The 21162-nt window shown below is 41.3% G+C and overlaps 1 protein-coding gene across 1 annotated transcript in view; it reads left to right on the top strand.

Annotated features, from left to right (window-relative positions):
• Nucleotides 1-21162, top strand: part of SPEG (striated muscle enriched protein kinase) — a 149103-nt gene that overhangs the window by 42744 nt on the left and 85197 nt on the right. Inside the window, exon 2 of the mRNA XM_083348568.1 lies at nt 17459-17548. Coding sequence (XP_083204694.1) covers nt 17459-17548 — 90 coding nt within the window. The remainder of the gene's footprint in view (nt 1-17458; nt 17549-21162) is intronic.

Below are 21162 nucleotides of genomic sequence, written 5' to 3'. Positions count from 1 at the left end.
TCATCGCCGAGGGAGCTACGTTGGGATTAGGATTGGCCAGTTTGGTTTTAGGTTTCTTTTGGTCCAACAATGATTTTGATTGTTGCATGGCAGCCAGGAAATACAGCAGCAGGTATGGGATAGAGAGAGAGTGCTTGGGAGAACTCCTGTCTTAGATGTAGCTATTTTAGGACCTTCTGCCAGAAGCAAAAGTAAACAACTTTATATGGCACATTTATGCCTTCGGTCATGTAAAAGCAGCAGCAGGACAACAAGCTGTTTCTAGCTTCGTCTCTTGACAAATGCTGATGCATCGTGCGTTTCCCCCCCATTACTTCCACTGTGATGAAGAAACACACCTATTATTCAGTTTATCTTCATATAAACATGCAGTATAAACATGTTAAACATATTTTAACATATAAACATGTTAAAATACATGTAGTGTATTTTAAAATGGTCCATCTGTAATCTGGCATTAGTGACACAAAAAAAGAGAATAGAATTTTATGTGAAACAACGCATGTTTCTTGTGTTATAGGCACCAATTATGGGCACTCAGGGTGAGGGGGCAAAGGACAACGTATGTGTAATGACATTTACAAATGCCATGACTTAGATATCTGAGTCATAATATAATTGCAACATTTGCATAATGATGTCATTGTCTGTTTTATTATTTTGGCATCATCGTGGATTGTTACTGCTGGCACCGGCGTGTCTGCAAAGAATGTGGCATCAACAAAGCTCCTTGCCCACTTGACTAATGGTTTAAACATTATCATGATTTTAAATAAATTAAATGAGAAGCCAGCATGCTGATAACAGAGGACCAGCCCACAGTGTCAGTTTTGCTCTGTGTCTTCCCATATCCAGGATGAGACATGAACTATAGCTCCTTTACAAATCAGTGGAAGCCAGGCAGGGCATTTCAGAATATGAACAGAATGTAATTTATATTGTAACCACCTGAATAAATTTGTGCTGGTAACCTCTTGCTCTGTGATTCTAGCGTGACCCCAGTTAGCAGTCTCCCTGGTTATTGTTCCCTTAAGATTTGTATCATAGACACTCCTAGAAAATAAACTGCAGCCCAGTGCATCGCCTCAAAATGTATTTCTTTCTCCATGGGAAAAAAGGGCAAAAGTTAGCTGAGAGGTACAGAACATCCCGCAGAAGGCTAGTGATGGTAAACAGCAATCTTTTCAGTACTCTTCTGCATTAGTAGAGCTTGCCACGGTAGTTGGTTTTTGAAGGGCAGTTTGATGATGTCACCCCAAACCTTGACAATGAGGCAAGAATGAATCTCAAATGATGCATGAAATTTGGAATGAGAAACTGAAACCTTTCATGTTTGGTCAATCCTCTCTTGGCTTTAAATATATGTAAAGCTAAGGGAGAATTGATGGAAACCTGAAAGATAGCATGATAGGAAATGCTGTTGCCTGAAGTCACTTAGGTACATTGAGAGAGATACGTTCAAAGTGCCAAACTCTGGCTCCCATGTAATTTATATTATACCTATAAAAGAAAGTAGAGACTATGTAGAAGCCATCTCCTCCAATGCCATACCATAAATGTAGCTCCCCTATTATATTGTGGTGGTTTTTTTTTAGTAGTGAAACTTTTACCCCTCTCTGGGATGGGCCCTAAAGGTAATGAAATCCTAATAAGGATGCACCATAAGGAAGCCCATCTTGAATAAGTCTTGTTATTAGGTGAGTGAACAAGAATCCAGAGGGTCAAAGAGGACTGGTGGTTTGCACTTGCAGCTAGTGGTTTCTTAGGACTTCATGGTCGCTGCCTGATAGATCCTTCTCACAAGAGCCAGATAGAAAAAATACCGTAACCCCCCGATAGGTTGAGCATTTTCTCAAGAACATATAATAAAGAAATCCGCCTCATGCTGGCTCTACCATAAGTTGAAACTGCAGCCCCAATGAGTCTTGAAATCATAGTACAGAAGGCTCATATTTGAACATACTAGAAGTTCCTTCTATTTGAAATCCCTTAAAACTGCTGTTAATTTAGAGAAAAATGAGCCAGTTTCCCTGAATACAGGAAAATCATATTCCTCAAGTCCTTAATTCATGTTTTCTCCCCAATAAATAATGGTCCGTATTTTGAAAAAAAAGTTAGGTGTTGCTTAAACAATACGATTGATTGATTAAATCTCTACCCCTCATTTTCTCCAAAGCCTCAAGGTAGCATGCGTTACACTCCTTCTTCCAGTTCTTGCTGTGTGAGATAAGTTAAGCCAAGAAATAATGACTATTTCTTGTCATTTGGATGGACTTGGCATGTGGGTGGACTTCAGTCTAAGTCTCCCTGGTACTATTGAAATCATAATCACTACCCCTCACTGGTACTTAGTACCCAAAGACCAAACCTGCTTTTAAAATAGCATCAGCATTCATGGATCAACACCTACTCCCTGAGGTATGAAGGGTTATCCCTAGCTAGATATGAGCAGAGAATATGGGGAGAACTATGAAACTATGTTGGTGGCATGGAATAAAAAGGGCTACTTATCTAAAATTCTCTACAAAGCTTAGGTTCCTTTATAGCAGCAGTTCTTGATTATTACTACCATCCTAGGTGTGTTACTTTAACTAATATTTCTACTAGGACAAGGAACTTTGTGAGCTGATCCTATGGTAATTTATCAAATCAGTCCCTTCCTCAGATAGGTACACTTTGTCTCCAGATTGCACACATGCAAATACATGTGCAAGTTCAAGGGACAAAAAATGCATAAATAATTGGCTACATCCAATGCCAGTGGTTCCTCCCATCGTCTTCTCAGCACTGCTTCTCTGGCATCCCACCCAAAACCTTCTCCAGAGGAGAAAAGATGGCTCTGCTGCTTCATTGGAGGAAAGGCTAAGTCAGGGCTCTCCAAACCTGGCAACTTTAAGACTTGTGGACTTCAAGTCCCAGAATTCCCCAGCCAGCATAGAATTCCCCAGTCAGAATTCCCCAGCCTGGGCTTTTATCCAGCCATAGTACAAACACAGTGTACAAATGTTGCTCTGTGGCACGGTCAATGTTTTGGAATACCTCTCCATAGGGATCAGGCTAGAGCTGTTTCTAGTGATATCAGCTCTTTGAGGTAGTCCAGGCAGGAAATCAAAACCTCTCCTGTCTCCCAAGGTTATTCGCATATCCCATTACAAGTGGCCTTCCAGAAAATAGAGTTATTTTGGAGGGCATTCTTATAAGTTGAGTACTGCGCCATCTTTTACTTCTTATATGTTTTGTTTGTTATTTCTTTATGGTTTCCATTGGTGGAGGAGTTGATGTTAATGCTGTTTTTAAGTGTACCATGGATAATTATACTGTGTAATTATATTGTATTCTGTAACTGAGAAATATTTGATAGCTAAATACAGATACTCCTTGTTTAACAACCACAATTGGGACTGGCAATTCAGTTGTTAAGTAAAGTGGTTGCTAAGTGAAACTGCGACTGTGCTTATGACCTTAGTTCAGTTTTACAGATTTGCAAAGGTTGTAAATGCAAGGATTGGTCAGAAAGTTACTTTTTCATCAGTCGTAACTGCAAATGGTTGCTAAACAAGACAGTCACTAAACAAGGACTATCTGTTAAAAATGGATTTAAAAAATCCATGGGAATTCACTTAACAAAGATTAAACAGGTAAGTGAATTCCCATGGAAGTCTGGCACCAGAAAGACTATAAAGCTGTTTCTTCTACAACTACCTAGTTAAGTTAGCAAATGTGTTATTGTTATTTTATTTATCAGACCATTACAACACCCTGGCACCGTGGGCTAGATGGGGAAGAAGTAAAAAAAATATATCAGAAGAAACAAGAAAACCCACACTGTAGTCAAGAAAACAACATGTCTCTGCAGTCACTTGGAATTGAGCTTGACCGCAGGGAGTTTTGGTCTGAGAAGAAAAAATGCCTAATGAGAATATACCTCTTTTTTGTTCATGAATGCTGAGTAATACAAGAAAGGGGTGATGTTGCTTGAATCTGATGTGTTGCTTGAATGAGCACGGAGTATTATGAGGAGAAACAATTAGGACGATAAATATTGATTGCCATTATCCTCTTAACACAGGCTGGAGAAGTGCTGTTTTCAGCCAGCTGAGCACTCGACCGATGGCAGTTTTGTCTAACCCACATTTCTCTGGGGACCCTAGAAAAATGTCTTGTGGAAGTGCCTCTGAAAGCTTTTCAGCCTGCATGGATACATTTTTTCTTATCAAGTCAATTTGTTATGCTGTTACGAAAAGTGATGGACTGTGAAGTGATCGACTTTGAGAAGTTTTCTGTAAACAAGACCATAGACAGCTGACGTGCCTGATTCTGTTTGTCATTATTTCTCCCATTTAAAATATTTCTAACATCAAAACAGTGGCCACTTTAACAATCAGCCTGGAATGGGGTTATCCTGAAATAAAACAATAAAATAATCAAGATGATCACTTGATTCCCCCCCCCCCCCGGACTTCTCTCAAATCCAATGTATGTAATCTGTACAATCTGACACTTCCTGATTTTCCCTTTAGAGATGACTCACATATGATGTGTGTGTGTGTATAATACAGATATGGATAGTATATCTGTGTATCTGTGTGCGTGAGCATATTTCTATTTGTTGCAATCATTGTGAAGTCTGTGACTGGATACATACTTTGTGCTCAACCATATTTTGTTGGATAAGCTGATTAGGTTCACACATTAAATTAAGAAATGAATAATTTACAGACTAAAATGGCTGCTTTCAGTTGTCACTTTAACTTAAAAAATAAGTCATGCTATGATTTCAGATAATGTCCATCTTGTATGAAGTAAAAAGGTAAAGTAAAGGTAAAGTTTCCCCCGCACATACGTGCTAGTCGTTTCCGACTCTAGGGGCCGGTGCTCATCTCCGTTTCAAAGCCGAAGAGCCAGCGCTTGTCTGAGGACGTCTCCGTGGTCATGTGGCCGGCATGACTAGACGCCAAAGGCGCACGGAACGCTGTTACCTTCCCACCGTAGTGGTCCCTATTTTTCTACTTGCATTTTTACGTGCTTTCGAACTGCTAGGTTGGCAGAAGCTGGGACGAGTAACAGGCGCTCACTCTGTTACACGGCACTCGGGATTCGACCCGCCAAACTGCCGACCTTCCAATCGACAAGCTCAGCGTCCTAACCCACTGAGCCACCGCGTCCCTTTTTTGTATGAAGTAGCAGACTCCAAATAAAATGAATGAACCGTGGACACCATCAAGGCTATTGAGATTGAAAAACCCACCACATCTCAAATGTTTATGGAGATTCTCAATCATTCAGGTCATGGTTGTCCCAAAGGTGCTTTTTCAAAAGGCAACTGGGCATTCTTCTCAAGATGAGAAGCGAAACGTCTTCAAGGAAAAACCAAGAAATTCCAGTTGCCTTTTGAAAAGGCATCTTTGGGATCACTACGACCCATTCTAGAAGCACTACAATCCATTACATTTTTCCCAAAATGACCAGGTCATCGCTGTTATCTCCATCATCTCAGAAAATTCAGTGATGGCAGAGAGATAACGGTGATGATGTCATCAGCACTGAGTGGATGTAGTAACTTATGGAAGATTTAGAGTTTCACTGCATTCATGCACAAAATCATAAAACTTCCCTTTAACTGGAGCCTCTTCTGATTCTTTATAAAGCCCATTCCGACATATTGGTGTCTTTTCTAAGAAGAAACATTGACATCTAGAGTCCTCTTCAGATCGTCACCTGGTTTGGACCTCTGAATAAATTATCTATGGAGATTTTCAATCATCCCACTCATGGTTATCCCAAAGGTGCTTTTTTTCCCAAAAGGCAACCTGACTTCGTTTTTTTCTTTCTTTCTTTGAAAACGCTTCACTTGAAGTTGAACTGAAGAAGCTTCTTGGATGAGAAATGAAATGTTTTCAAAGAAAGAAAAGAAGAAAGGAAGCCCAGTTGCCTTTTGGGGAAAAAAAACAACTTTGGGACCTCTGAATAAATTAGTTTAAATGCACCATTCGCCAGCATCACTAGTGTATGCATGATCTTTACCTTTGCCAATCTGGTTTGAATGATAAACAGCAATCATTATATACAGCAAGATGGTTGGGAAATACTGTATGGTAGTTGAGATCAGTATTTCAGGAGGATTCCAAGATGCCCAATTTGGCTTGATGTCTATGTTCCTTCATAAAAGTATAACCGAGGAAGAGCTGCTGATCATTTATCCTCAATAACATTCCATGTAAGCAATACTGTGGCTCTTAGCATGAACAAGCTTATGAAAACCAGCCCATAATATTTTGTAAGGCCTAGCAGCAAATGGCGTCCTATGCTCCCTTCACTGAATGCCAGCTATGTTATTTTGGCACCTGAGACAGAAACCCCAATTATTGGCTCTTTCTGTCATGATTATAATAACACAATCATGTTAAATAATGAACCACTGGCAGATTATTCTCTTCTTAATTGTAGGAACCTCAATCATTGATATACTTAATTAGGAATGAAGATGGTTTAAATCCAAAGGACTTATTGTAATTTTTAAGTGAATACGCATGAGGGTGGCTGCGAGAATATTTACATATGTAGTAAAGAGAGTCAAGATTTATAATAGTACAGTGTATAAGAAATACCTGTGATAGAAAGAAAGCAATGAAGCAGATAAGCTTGTAAGCCTCCCTGAGTCTTCGGAGAAGGGCGGGATATAAATGGAATTAAAATAAATAAAATAAAATAAACTGACTTTGTCCTTAGCTTAGACGGTAACTTGGATGGTAGTTCACATTAGAGCTGGCTTAAGTCAAGTGGCCAGATCCTGGATTGATTTAAAATAACAACACTTCATGTACTTTGTAAAATGGTAAATTCTTTTTACCCTCTGGGAGGCTGGTATAAGCGCATGAGGAACTCCTATCCAAAGTTAAGCAAATATATTTATGTCTTATATGAATTTATACGAGTCACTCCTCAGTTTCTCTCTCCCACAAAGATAGGTCCTTTTTCTGTACTTATATAACATTCCTGACTCATATATTCTTTTCTGGATCTGTTTTATATTAGTTTTTCACTTCAATTATTCGTCATCAGCATCTCATTTATACTATATTTGGTTATGATAATGCTGTTTTAGTCTGAAGGCAGGAACCATGGCGTATACCTTCTTGAGTGGCTTTTCATATGTGAGCAACTGACTTAGCTTGTTACTTTCTAGTTAAAAATTACTTTGGGGATAAAAGTTATTTTGAGGATGTTCACTCTAGCTAAGATACCTTACAAGAGTGTGCAGTGCAAACTAAGTTTCTTGCACAAGAAGAAGTCTGCAATAAGCTGTTTTCTTTTCATGGAAGAGAAGGGAAGGCAGATTACCCCAAGGTCGTCTTCATCTGACTATACTGCCAGGAGGACTTTACTTAATCCCAATGTTCTGGGCATGTCTGCACTATTAACTTACGTTGGTGGCTTTCTTTAATGAAAATGTTTTTTATTATAATCAGATAAAATAACCAAACTTTGAAAGTCCGTCCAGACTTTTTTCCTGTTCTCTTTTTGCCTGCTACTATCAATAAAATCTCAAACCAAAACGTTTCTCCCAATAGCAGATAAATTTGCAGGTGCAGGTTCTACAAACTAATATTACTCAATTACGCGAATATAGGACAGCTGTATCAGGTAGAATGTCTTCAAGGATGTTTGTGGACAGACACTTTTTGGTGGGCAAGCAAGGAACAAGAGATTCTGTCCAAAAAGTCCCCTGGATCTCCTACCACCCAGTCTCTTTCTCATCCTTTTTATTTTCCCAGGGCTGAAGCACAGCTTCCCCTCCCTCCTTCCCTTTCCCAAGGCCACCCGCAGATCCCTTCAGAGAACTGCTGTTTCCTAACAATTGTGAACGGGGTCTGTGAGATGCTTCTAAACAGTTTCCCCTCCTCTTCGTCCAAAGTATTCAGGGAAGGGCTATATTGCCTCCGGATCCGGAGATGCCTTTGTTAAGGTCCTGCTTTCCCAGGTGAGCTTTTGGAAGAGGCAGGCGCAGGACAAGGTGGTGCTGCCTGCTGGATCTCCGGGTGTTTCCTTGCGCAGGTGTCACGAGACCGCTTTCTTCCCACTCTCGCCTTCCCGGAAGGGGAGTCGAGGGCGAATGGCTCCGAAGGGGTACCTTGCCGGCGGGGGGAGAGGCAGCCATCACCCCTTCTAACCTCTCCACCCCGGCTCCTCCTTCCAAGCCCTCCCTCCGGCCCCTCCTTCTCCTCGGCACCCCACCTCTCCGCCTGCGCTGTCATTGTCTCGGCGGGCGAGGCTCCGGGCTGGCTGGTCCTTCCGCGCCCGGGTCCGTGGGAGGCAAAGGACCGAGCCCGGGGTCCGCCGCTCGTGCGAAGGATGCGCCTCTTGCTCCAGCCACCCGCCTGCTGCTCCGGGCCCGTTAACCGCGTGGCGGTCGCATCGCGCTGATCTTGGGGCGGGAGCCGCCCGGGACGCGCGAGTTGGGGGAGATGAAGAAGATCTGGGTGAAGAAACGTCTCCAGGTAACGAAGCCCACCCCGGGGGAGAAGGAGGGAGGGGCGGGTCATCCCCGGGGATTTTAGACGGAGGTCATAGGAGGTGCCCGTCCCGGGGAAGGGAAGCCACGGAGCCCGAGCCAGGCGGCGACCCAAGGGGGATCCGCTGGGCCGGTTCCCAAGGTGCGATGCTCGCCGCTCTCCCTGCCGGGCTTGCTTCTCCGCTGCCTCGCTGATGAGTGGGGTCCGCCACAACATGCGCCCGTGTGCGTGCGTGTGTGTGTGTGTGTGTCTGTGTTTGTGTCAGGGAGGGGGCTGTAGCACTCTGCCCGTCCGCCAGAAGCGCCACTTGGCCCAGCTGCTAGGCGGGCGGGCTGGGGTTTGGATCTGGGTCTGGAGAGCAGGGAAGGAAGCCGGAGCCTGGAGAGGGGGACCCGGCTCTTCACCTCAGATGCCCAAAGCGGAGGAGGCAGGGCAGGCCGTCCCGCTCCCGGCCCAAAGCCCGGGGGTTACGGAGGCTGAGCACCTGCGTCATCGGGTCCTGTGCGTCAGCACCTGGCGGGAGCGCGGCTTCTCGGGGCGTGGACGTCACTCGGGGCCTCCGAGCCGGGCTCCCTGTCGCTCCCTGTTGCTCCTGAGGTGGGAATCGAACAGGCAAACCAGGCGCCGTGGGGACATGCCCACCCCCGCCCCCTTGGCCTTCAGTTTAGTTCACCTCTTGTTCTCCTGCCCTTTCCGAGCTCCTTGGCTGCTCCTGCTCTTCAGAGGGGCGCTTGGGAAGCCAAGGGCGCCGGGAGTGGCCGTTTGCCTTGGTCTTATGCCGCCTTTCCCAACCTTAGGAACTTGAAGATGCGTGGATTTCAACTCCCAGAATTCCCCAGCCAGCATAGCTGGCTGGGGAATTCTGGGAGTTGAAGTCCACGCATCTTCAAGTTCCTAAGGTTGGGAAACGCTGGTCTTATGAGTTTCCCCCAAAGCGCCTGTTTGGCCGTTAGACATCCTAAAATGAGTAGATCTTTTTACCCGATGTGCCTGGAGTTTGGGAAGGGTGATCCAGGAACAGAAACCGTCTATACCAGGGGTCTTCAAACTTGGCCCTTTTATGACTTGAGCACTTCAAATCCCAGAATTCCTCAGCCAGCATGCCTGGTTGAGGAATTCTGGGAGTTTTATTTTATTTATTTATTTTAATTCCATTTATATCCCGCCCTTCTCCGAAGACCCAGGGCGGCTTACAAGCTTAGCAGTAGCCTTCATTCTATGTATATGCCTGCTTATTAGGGCTTTCACACACACCCCAAGCGGCATTATTACAAAGTCAGCTTAATTGCCCCCAACAATCTGGGTCCTCATTGAGTTGAAGTCCACAAGTCATAAAAGGGCCAAGTTTGAAGACCCCTGGTCTATACTATAGCCAGACGGGGCTGAGGTGCTGCTAATCTCAAGAAATGCTGAGATTGATGGCATCCCCAAACCATCATGCAGAAAAGGGATTGATCCCGACTGCTAGGTAAAAGAGCAAACTATATTATTTGAGGTCATTGTCACTTTCCGAAGAAAGGGATGTGGTCACTGCTGGTAGATATGTCCAGGGTTCAGAATCCTGGGAATTTTCACACTAAGCAAGGTCAGCGAAGACCCCACCTACATGTGTCTCAAGCACTTCTGTCTTTGGTGATGATGACACCTTTCTTTATTCACCCATCAAGCCAATTTTCCCCCTGCTTTATTTCATTTTAGTACTGCCTTAGTTGAGCAGGTTCCCTGGAATATGAAGATAGCCGCCTTAATTTTGGGGGCAACTGTTTTCCATGGAATGGATTTATGTTTACTGCCCAGATGCCTCATTTTCTAATGTTCCAGTATTTGAATCGCCAGCAGCATCACTTGTATATAATTTTGAAGCCAGACTGTGCTTCCTGCCATGTGCCTGACTCATGGGGATGCTAGCCAGATATCTGTTAATGGCTGTTGATTGCATTTTCATTTCTTGATGGAGGAATTATCCATCGACACCAGAGCTTGTCTGTTCATATATCTTCCTGGCGTGGCACATGGGCTGTCAGCCAGCACCAGTCACAATGGGGGCAAACTGGCTTGACCAGAATACAGATCCAAGGGGAGCCGATCAGACATTCCATCTGCATCCTGGGAGCAATTCGTTCTTAGGGTTGGAGTTTCATGAATTGGAGATTTTCTAATCCAATAAATCAGGAGCTTGGTTATACTTTTGCTGATGAACAGAGCTTTTGTGAGCTTATGCCTTGTAATAAAATGTGCTAGTCGGACATCTACTGAACTCCTGATTTATTTATTTTTTTGTCACCATAGACAGCTCTCCTACAATTTTGAATCCAATGGACTCCAATGCAAAAGAGAGGAAACTAGACACTGTATAATGGGTGCAAGGTGGATGTTCCTTTCTCTGTGACATCAGTATCCTATCTCTCACGTCTCACCGACTGATGCTGTCACTTTTATTGTATTCACCATTGCTTGGAGTATTTCACTTCAACATTAGTATCATAGGAAAATCAAGTTAGTGAGCAGATTTGCTAAAGATGGAACAGCAGGAAAGCTGGGGAGTGGGTGGCTTTGTGCCTGAGCTGCTCTGCGTGTGTGCATATGAATATGTGTTTACAACCACATACATGCTGTTCCATCACTATTCCTGCATTACAAAATCTGCCCTTTTCCTGATGGAAAGCTCCAATGGTTTGTCCTTTGAGCAGTCTCATGGAGTTGCTAGCCAGGGCTGAAATCCACAGGAAGCCTGGCATTCTTGCTTCCTGCATGGAGATCCCTTGGAGAACTTCCTTGCAATTGGAAGGAGCAGTGATTCTTACCAGGGGAAGCCTGATGTTGTGTGCAGAGTGTCTGTTATGGTGCCTAGAAAGATAAAAGGAACAGAGGATAAGGACTTTGGGGGAAAGTCACGCTTCCTGAGTTTGGGATGAGTCTGCTGAGTTTTGGGAAGTCCACCGAGGCAAGCTCTCAGCTGCTCAAGGCTGGCCAGAGCGCATCAAGATGGTAGCAAAAAGAGGTCTAAGAAGGCTTCACCCAGGGCCTAAAGAGCAGCTCCACTTGTTATGTAGAAGGGACCCTGAAGTGATATAGTGATATAGAAGTAATATAGAAGCAGAACTGACTCTGTTTGATCTTTCTCTGAGGTTGCCCTTATACTTGAATTTGGCTCTCATTGGGAATGGGCTATTTTGGGGGGTGAACCTTCCTGTGTCACCTCACTTCCAGTTTGTCTCTTCAGCTCAATTTGCCCATCCTGAGGTAATGCCACTGTTTCTTCTTTTTCCTTTGCAGAAAAGCGGTCACTCACGGCGTTTTGGACGCTTCACGCATGGTGCGTTGCATTACTTCTGCCCTTCAGTCCCTTTTGGGGTGGATGAGGAAAACAGATGGGTGGCCAGGGGCCAGATGCAGTATTGCACCTTTACATGTCTGTGCAGACACAATGTAACGTGTCACTTGTATTTACTGCACCGCCATTACAAGTCAAGGCCTCTCTTCTTCTTAATACCTGTGTTTCTTAATGGAAGAGATTGGCTAGGAAGAGTCTAGGTGGGTTTTAAGGCTCTGAAATATCTTCCCTTAGCAATCTGCATTGGTTGTGTTTGCAAAAGAAGTCACACCCATTTTCACCCCAGTCCAAAGGTAATTGCTTTGTAGTTTAGTATGTGTGTATAAATCCATTGGTTAATCCATGGGTTAATTAATTGAATTAATTCAGTAAATCCTTTTTAACTATGTGTTAGTTTGTGGCATGATAAAGTGATGCTTCAGCAAGCAAATTTATCTAGAACAAATAGAAATATCTGTTTAGCTTCAGCAGGACCCAAGTGTTTCACGGATCACAATTAGAAAAACATTGGTCTAATAGGACCACTCCAATTGTAATAAAATAGTGAGTAAGTCTTTGAATTCTCCAGAATCTGAGTCTTAATAAAGGTATTTCCACACTATAGAAATTGGACCGTGTGTGTGTTATGAGCAAAATGATTGCTTTTTATTTCTACGCAGAGTGACATTAGCTTCCATATCCAACTTCTAGACAAAGTTGACATGTGTAATTCTGTAGATACATTACTACTCCCCAAAATTTGTCCGGAGGGCCAAAGATTTCCCACTTTTAGGTTAGACAGTTTTGAAGAGAGAGAGCGCTGGTTATTAGCTATGATAACTAAAAATAGAAGCCACGTCATCAGAATCAGTGCAATTTACATTATTAGTTGTTGGGGATAAAATACAGAGGTTGCTTCTCTCTCTCTCTCTCTCTCTCTCTCTCTCTCTCTCTCTCTCTCTCTCTCTCTCTGAATTTCATCATAGTGTATGGTTAGCCAGTTTTGAAAATCAAATATTACAGGAGAATTCTGGCTTGACCTACTAAGTTTAGGCTGTTATCCTGCCCCCATTCGCAAAGAGTCTCACTGAATCAGTGAAACTTATTTCTGAGCCGGCACCTAAAATATTCCATTAGTCAAATAATGTGGAGGCAAGCACCCCTTCAAGAGTGGTATTTACTTTATTTGCATGACACTTTCCTGAAAAGGGAAAGTGCAATCTGTGGGAGAGGTGGAAATGGTGTGAGGGAGGGAAGAATATCCAACTTCTATAGGTATGTTTGAATAGGCTCTCTAAAGCATTCATTAAATTCTTAAAGACATGACTTTCAAACTTCCCCTTCTTTCAACCCATGCCTTTTGGACCATCAGCTTCTTTGTTTTGCTTTCTCGGAAATTAGCATAGCTATCAGATTCTATTTTTCAGATATGTACTCTTATATGAATAGATGTTTGGGGTTTTACATATTGCATCCGAGCCTTCTATTGCTATATTTATATGCATTGCTGATCTAATAATGTTCCCTGCATATAGCATTACAGATTTTTTTGAGGTTTATGTACGTATATGTTGCATTCCATAATATTTTGGGATATTCTAAGCCTGGGCTGGTTTGGCAATCACACTTCATTGACGTGTGTCTCTCTTTCTTGCTGCCCCTATGGAAGCGAAGTTTTCCGCTCCTGCAGAAAGCAAAGTTACGGTAGGAATCATGCCGTTTTCCTAATTTGCCGTTTTATAGTATTTTATTATGTTTTGAATGCATTCTTTGGAATGTGTGGAGAGGAAGATTCTTATGCTGAAGAAGCTATGTTAATAGACTGTTTATGTAAACATACAGCCAACCTTTTTGGCATCAATTCCTCATTAAAATTTTTCATTATTTAAGGCTGATGGTTCTATCAGCAATAGAGATGAATGAATGAATGCTATGTTTGCATGATACTCTTAATTGCAAATTAAGCAACTACATTTTTATTTAGTGTATTATGCAGATCCAGCTCACATGGGTAGTTTATGGTTCCACGTGAATGCTTGGTTGTATAAGCCATGGGTAAGCAACTTGTGAAAATGCTGCCAGTAAGGCCAAAGTATGTGGCATTACTTTTAAACTTCTTTTATCAACAAAATTCAGGTTTTGAGAGGAAAAGGTTGCCAGAACAACTTGACATATATATATTTTTTCTTCCAATTCTTTGTTATATGTATCATAAATGCTCAGTTCTTGATCTGATTACTGTTTACTTCTGTGGCTTCTTTGGCTGATGAGCAATCATCTGCCACCTTCCCTGTCAGTTATTTAAACTTTCCCATTGTGAATTCTCGTTACTCAGTAAAAACACAGTGAAAGGCTGCAGTTGCCAGAAAAATGTATCGTATTTTTGTACAATATGAAAGTATTGTGTAAAAAATGGATAGCGGGACACTGCTACTTACTCACCTGCAAATGTTTTTCAACTTTGGAGTTCAGTGCTTTAATAATTCTTCTGGCTCTTCTCTGGAAATCTGCAGTAGTCTTTTTTTTTTCTCCCCGAACTTGAATTTGGAAAGGAAATGCTTTTAAAGAATGCGCTGAATCTCCTTCTAGATTTTTTGAGATGGAGAGGAGGATGAAATCAACAAGAATGGCATTATATAATAAGTACAGGGCTTTATTTCTCATAGAATGCTCAGAACGGAGTTCTGGCACCTTTTTTGGATGGAACCTTGTAGGGTAGGCAAGGTGGGTTGTATGACGTGTGTGAGTTCCGGCACCTTTTTCTTTTACAAAAAAAGCACTGAATAAGTATATGGTTCAACTTTGACAAAGCCTCTTATAAGGGCTTCTGAACACATTCAAGATAGGGGGGACAGGAGTTTTTATGTACTGGTTACTGAAAGCATTGAGTAGCATTAAATAGATAACTATCAAAGTGGTAAAACGTTCCAAGTGGAATTCATCTAGAATTAGAGTTGGGTTCCTTCCTGAGTCCTATGGGAAAAGGGCGGTATATAAATTCAATAAACTTAACTTAACTTCCTTTTTAGTTTGTGTAGAAACAAATTAGGAATCAGCAGTGAGCTGCGAACAGGCTAGATTTTCTCTTCATATAAAACAGTCCAGGGTGATAAAATCAAAGGGGGATTCTGAGACTCCAAAAATATCTCTCTAACTGGGTTAATAGCTGTCAAAGGAGCAAATGGAATTTAGTCCAAGCAAGTATCAAGAGAAGTGTGTTACTCCGCCTCCCAAATTATTGCCACATGCACATATATTAATACAATTGACGTGCACAGATGAAGAAAGGGGTCCCAGAATCAGGACTGGTAGGTCACTGAAAACGTGGTACATAACCCCTGAAAAGACCTGCAATTATTAAGGAAATGGAAAACAAAAGAACAAATACGCTCTTTTACCTTGCTAGTCACGCCATACCACAAAGAACACTGGAGGACAGCTACTCCCTTCCTGTGCTTCTTTGTGTTCATCTGGATTGCAACATGTGACACAGCGTGCTGGGCTAGACTGATTGTTGACCGGATCCCACCAGGGCTTTTTATGGACTTATGTTTTCTGAGATCGCTGCTTATCTAAAGAGCAAGCCATATGTTCCGGGTCATTTTCCTCTGACTTTTTTATGTAATTGAAAAAAAATATCACAAAAGAGACAAATGAAATGGAGGAAAACTGGTTGGAGAGAGAACTTCATCCAATTCCTGCTCCTTACTTTTCTATCCCCGAAACGAAACAACCCCCAAAATACATTGCATGGAAAAAAAAGTGTACGGCCCTTCGTTTCCTCCGTCCCCTGATACGGAGGTAAGAACTTTGGTGTGGATCTGAACTGAAAAACAGCAGAGAAAACTGCCTTTTAAATCGCCCGCTGGTCCTCTGATTCCGTTTATTCCAGACGTGAGATGTTATGCAATCTCTAGTCTGGACCGCAGTAGCTCCGACCTTGTGAAAAACCTTTAAAAGGTAACGATTTGGATCTGAACAGAGGCAGGAAGAAAGGAAATGACTAAGCCTTCTCTTGCTAGAGATTTCCTTCTAATAACTTTCTTCCTGCTGCTTTTGGTATTTTAAATTTTTGTTTAATGTGAAATACACGGTTTTGGAATTCGGCAAGAGATGTGCGTCACACACTTTCTTCTGAGGATACTTGCCAAGGAGAGAGGACCCCCTACGCTTCTTGCCGTTTAATTTTCTAGTTTCACTCCCTAGTCAATTTGAGATGCAAAGATCCTAGCAGGGGACAAGTTGTTGAGAGTTGGAGCATGAAATGTAAGACCACCGTTCATGTTCTAAGCCCCTTTCCCTCTTTATGGAGAATGCCAAGGTGGCTGTTCATCAACATGTTTCAAAATGGGCAAATTTAAAATAAAAATGGAAACACCACAGTGGAAAGAGCGGAGGTCAACTCCTGGTTGGGTGCATAGACAATGAAAAGCTCCTGCCGCTACCATTCCAAAAGTATTGCACCTACCCTGTCTTTCCCTCATTAAAGAAGATCATCTGATGAAGAAGCGGACATGGAACATTTACAAATGGAAAATGATGCCATTTTCTCCCTTCTAAAAAAAAGCCTTTCTAGAGGCAGTTTTGGATTTTCCAAATCAGATCCTGAGTGCTGAGCTACCTGACACTACAGTATTTTATACGGGGGTTTGTTTCCCAGGACGACTTTCCTTTCTGATGCTACTTCTAAGCTTGTAAGCCGCCCTGCGTCTTCGGAGAAGGGCGGGATATAAATGGAATTAAAAAAAATAAAAAAATAATTCATTAATACTCTTAGAGAAAATAGAAAAGACACTCCAAATAAATAATATGAACGTTCGTTTATAATAATGAAAAACAATTATATATAATTGGCCTTGAAAATGTGTCTTCCCTACATAAAATCAATAAAGGAGACAATTTCATTCAATTAATGTTGATTGCTAATTCTTAATTGAACATTCTCCATGCGTTTTGACTTTTCTGTCAGCTTCCCAATATTTAGCTAGACATTTTTTATAAAGGCAGACATTTTTGCTGCCAACATTTCAGCTGTGACCACTAGATTCCAAAATAAGTTTTAGTTGAGCTTGTTGGATTGATATTATAATTTCCGAACAGAATTAAGATGAGAAATTATGGGATAATTTAACATTAATCCTATAACAACTAAGAAGGAAGCTTGCCCCCAAAAGGTCTTTTATCATTGGCAGTATACTGTAAATGAAAAAAAATCATGTATATCTAATTTATATTAAATGTTTTGTATGCCACCTTAATCAAAAGCTGGCTAGCTGAAAACTGTTACCATTGAAATCCTAAATAATTCTTTAAAAGAATCCCATAAGCAAAAAGTGTTATGAAATCTAAGAATTACCGGTATGTTTTGCCAGCAGATGCTTGGATCTTTCAAATTAATGTTTGTCATACATATTTTACTTATACGCAGAGTTAGAAATTTGTCTTATCCTTTCATTTTTCCAGGTGTTAAAAGCTTGACTTTCAAAATCTTATCAAGGACATCTGAGTCAAATGGACTCTCTTTATAGCTGTTTTGCCTAGTTCTGATAAATCCGATGGAGCACCCAGGATAAAGACATGTTCAACTTCCCCATTAAGGTTCTCTGTTCACCTTGTTCTTTCTCTTGCTTAGACTCGGAGCCGGGAGAAGATGATGCCAGCAGTACACAGGTGACCCAACGCAGCCATCTCCAGGATGAAACAACCTACAGCTCCCCTACAGGTGAGCAGAAGCCAAGCAGGGAGTTGCAAAGTATTATGAGCAGAACTAAAAGTATATCTCAACCCCTTGAAGACATTTGTGCTGATGTCCCAGGCTGCCTGCCACTGTAATTCCAGCCTGCAACTTTCCTGTTATTGTTCCCTTATGATTTGCATAACAGTTTTGATGTGATTCCCACCTCAACATGAAGTGAGACACTGACACTTATTTTCATCAGTAACAATCACACACACAAAAAAGGGGTTACAGTTCTGTAGGCAGCTCTGGGAATCTCTGGTTTCCATCCAAATTTCCATTCCTTGTCTAAAATCTTTTTCTTGAACTCCTGGGAGATGGAACCTTACATAGATATTACAGGCTACACAGTGTCTATACAGAGAAACCATACATGTTTGACTTGTCCACCACAGGCAAAAAGGATGTGAAACCATGTTATTCTGACCTACTTTTGTCCCTAGTATCTGGGTTTCTTTGACCATAAGCCTCTGTTCAGCCTCTTGCTGGTCACTAGTGAGAGTTACTGCATCCCTTACTCGCTTGTAACATCTTCCCTCAGAGCCAGGGCACACTGACCAACATAGAACTTTAATAAATAAGGTGATTTTATATCAAACCATATGGATTTTGCAGAACTCAAAAGGGAAGATCACAGTATAGCTTCTTTGCATTCCCTGCAGAATACTATTACTATTACTTCACATACGTCTCCAACATATTAGAAAGATAATTACACATCCCAGAGAGGAATTTATTTTTAAACAGACTTCTGTTTTGAATTAAGCCAATTGTCAAACCTCACAGAGGTGGGCAAGATCAAGGAAGCAGGAGCTACACCAATTTCAGAAAAGTATCTTTAAGGCTAGTCTGACATAAACACAAAATGTTGAAAATTGGAAGATAAATTTCCCACCCCCTTTTTAGTGAATTAATTAAGGCAGTCTCTTTGGTTTGAAATGTGAAGAATTTCTGAGATTTTCCCCCCTCATTTTCATAATATGGGGAAACCCAGAATCATCCAATGGAGATTTTGGGATTGATAGAAGGAAGTAATTTGATATAGGAAGTTTGTAATTATGAAAAAAGGAATTATGTAAGTTCACGGGAATTAAAATGATCATGATCTGCTTGTGGGCTTTGAGAAAGTTTGAACTGTCATCAGTTAGAAAATATTATCCTTAGAACATACACAAGTTCTAGCCTGCTCCAACATGCCATCTTAAGGGACAAGATTTCACAGATAGAATCTGGTTTGTTATCAAGGGCTGAGATCACCAGTCAGTTATTAAACTTAGCTGCCAATTCAGTGTTCCTGTAGATACTGTATACCCATACAACTGAGTGAATAATCTCCATTCATTATTCTAAGGAAAGTAACAGTACTATCCTTACAGAGTTTGTGGTTTCCTAAAACTGGAAAATCAAGCATGAGGCATCAAACTGTTCTGGATAAAGAGAGGTGACATATAACTAGTGGTGGGATTCAAATATGTGAACAACTGGTTCTCTGTGTGGATGCCGAAAGTCCATTCTTGGCCTGGGCAACAAAAAATGAGCTACCAGTTCTGCCGAAGTGGTGCGAACTGGCTGAATCCCATCACTGCATATAACGCATATGTAAACAGTGTAAGTGAGCTACTGTTGTGACTTTCATCAACAAGAAAGACCACAGCCAGGGACCAAACATGTTATTGCATGGAGAAAATTCCTCTTTCGCTTCCTTACATTCTCATTCTTTTTTTTTTATTAAAGAGTTTTACAAAAACAAAATTTTACAATATATACCCAAATCCCTCCCACCCCAAACCCGCCCACTCCCCCCCCACTTCCCAGAGCTAAATACAGGATTATAGTTACAATAATCATATTCTAAATAAAAATTATGCATAATATACAATTAACCAAATTCATAATGTGCTTTAACTCCCCTTTAACATAACTACAAACAAAGTACCAATAACAATATCCCACTAAAATCTACTCATAAGCTAAATGGAACTTTTTAGTCCCATATTTGTTCTGAATATAATTTATCCATCTCCTCCAAACTGAAATATATCTTTCCTGTGAATGATCTTTCAAATAAGCAGAAATCTTAGACATTTCTGCAAGATTCGAAACTTTAAACACCCATTCTTCTATAGTGGGCAAACTATCCTTTTTCCAATATTGTCCCACCAGTAACCGTGCTGCTGTTATCATGTTCAACATCAAGTTAGTTTCTTTAACATCACAATCTACAACAATACCCAATAAAAACAATTGTGGAGAAAACTTTATCTTTCTCTTAAAAATCTTTTGAATGTTCCACCAAATTTTGATCCAAAAAGCTTTTATATTTCTACAAGTCCACCACATGTGAAAATAGGTAGCTTCTAAACTACCACATCTCCAACATTTAGACTGTAAATTAGGTTACATGTTGGACAACTTCTTGGGATCCAGATGCCATCTATAAAACATTTTATAAAAATTTTCTCTTAAGTTTTGAGCCTGAGTAAATTTAACATTTCTGACCCAAATTATCTCCCAGGTGTCCAACAAAATTGGTTCCTGAATATTTTGTGCCCACTTTATCATACAGTCTTTAACCAGTTCCGTTTCCGAATCCAATTCAATTAAAGCATTATATATCCTCTTTATATGTGCACAATTTAAATCTCTAATTTGTTTTACTAAATTTTGATCTTTTCATTTTTCATTACATTTTCATTCAAAAGGATTAAATACCAAAGGATGGAAGAGAATTTCTACCTGAGATTCTGGAAAGCTATTGCCAATGGAGGAGAAATCATGGTCTAGATGAACAAATAGTCTATTGTAGAAATAGTCCTTCTTACTCTTATCTACTGTATGTTTTAATCTACACTCAGAAATTCAAAATTCTGCATCCTTAATAAACCTGCAGGGGGTCCTCCTACTGTTATTATTTTACTGAGCTAATTAATTATTTTTCTACTGTTGATCATCTCAACTCAGTGACTGGGTGGTGAAAACTTAAAAACAGTAGAAAAATTAATATATAATTTAATTTTAATTTAATTTAATAACATTTATATACCGCCCTTCTCCCTGAGGACTCAGGGCGGTTCACAGGGCAGAATAAAATAGCAAATACAAACATTAAAAAAAAGATTAAACAATTGCCCTAGTTAAAAACAATTGAAATACAGTTCTAAAAACCCCAAGAAAAATTAAAAGACCAAAGATAAAACAACCCCAGCAATCCCCATCAGGCTAGGCCAGCTTGTACAAACAGAAATGTCTTGAGATCGCGACGAAAGGAGCGAAGATCGGGCGCCATCCGGAGCTCTACCGGTAGCTGATTCCACAGCTCCGGAGCGCCCACAGAGAAGGATCTCCCCCTGGGGGCCACCAATCGACATTCTCTGATCGGTGGCACCCTGAGGAGGCCCTCTCTGTGGGAACGCACAGGGCGCAGGGAGCTTGATGCCGGCAGCAGATGTTCCCTGAGGTACTCCGGCCCCATGCCATGGAGTGCTTTAAACACCGTTACCAGTACCTTGAATCTCACCCGGAAGACAACTGGCAACCAATGCAGCTCACGGAGCAGAGGTGTAACGTGGGAGTATCGGGAGACTCCCAACACCACTCTC

The sequence above is a fragment of the Vipera ursinii genome, assembly GCF_947247035.1.
Source record: "Vipera ursinii genome assembly, chromosome: 1".
In the NCBI taxonomy this organism is placed as follows: domain Eukaryota; kingdom Metazoa; phylum Chordata; class Lepidosauria; order Squamata; family Viperidae; genus Vipera; species Vipera ursinii.
Note: the sequence above shows the minus strand (reverse complement) of the source record. Positions and strands in the feature narration are given on the sequence as shown.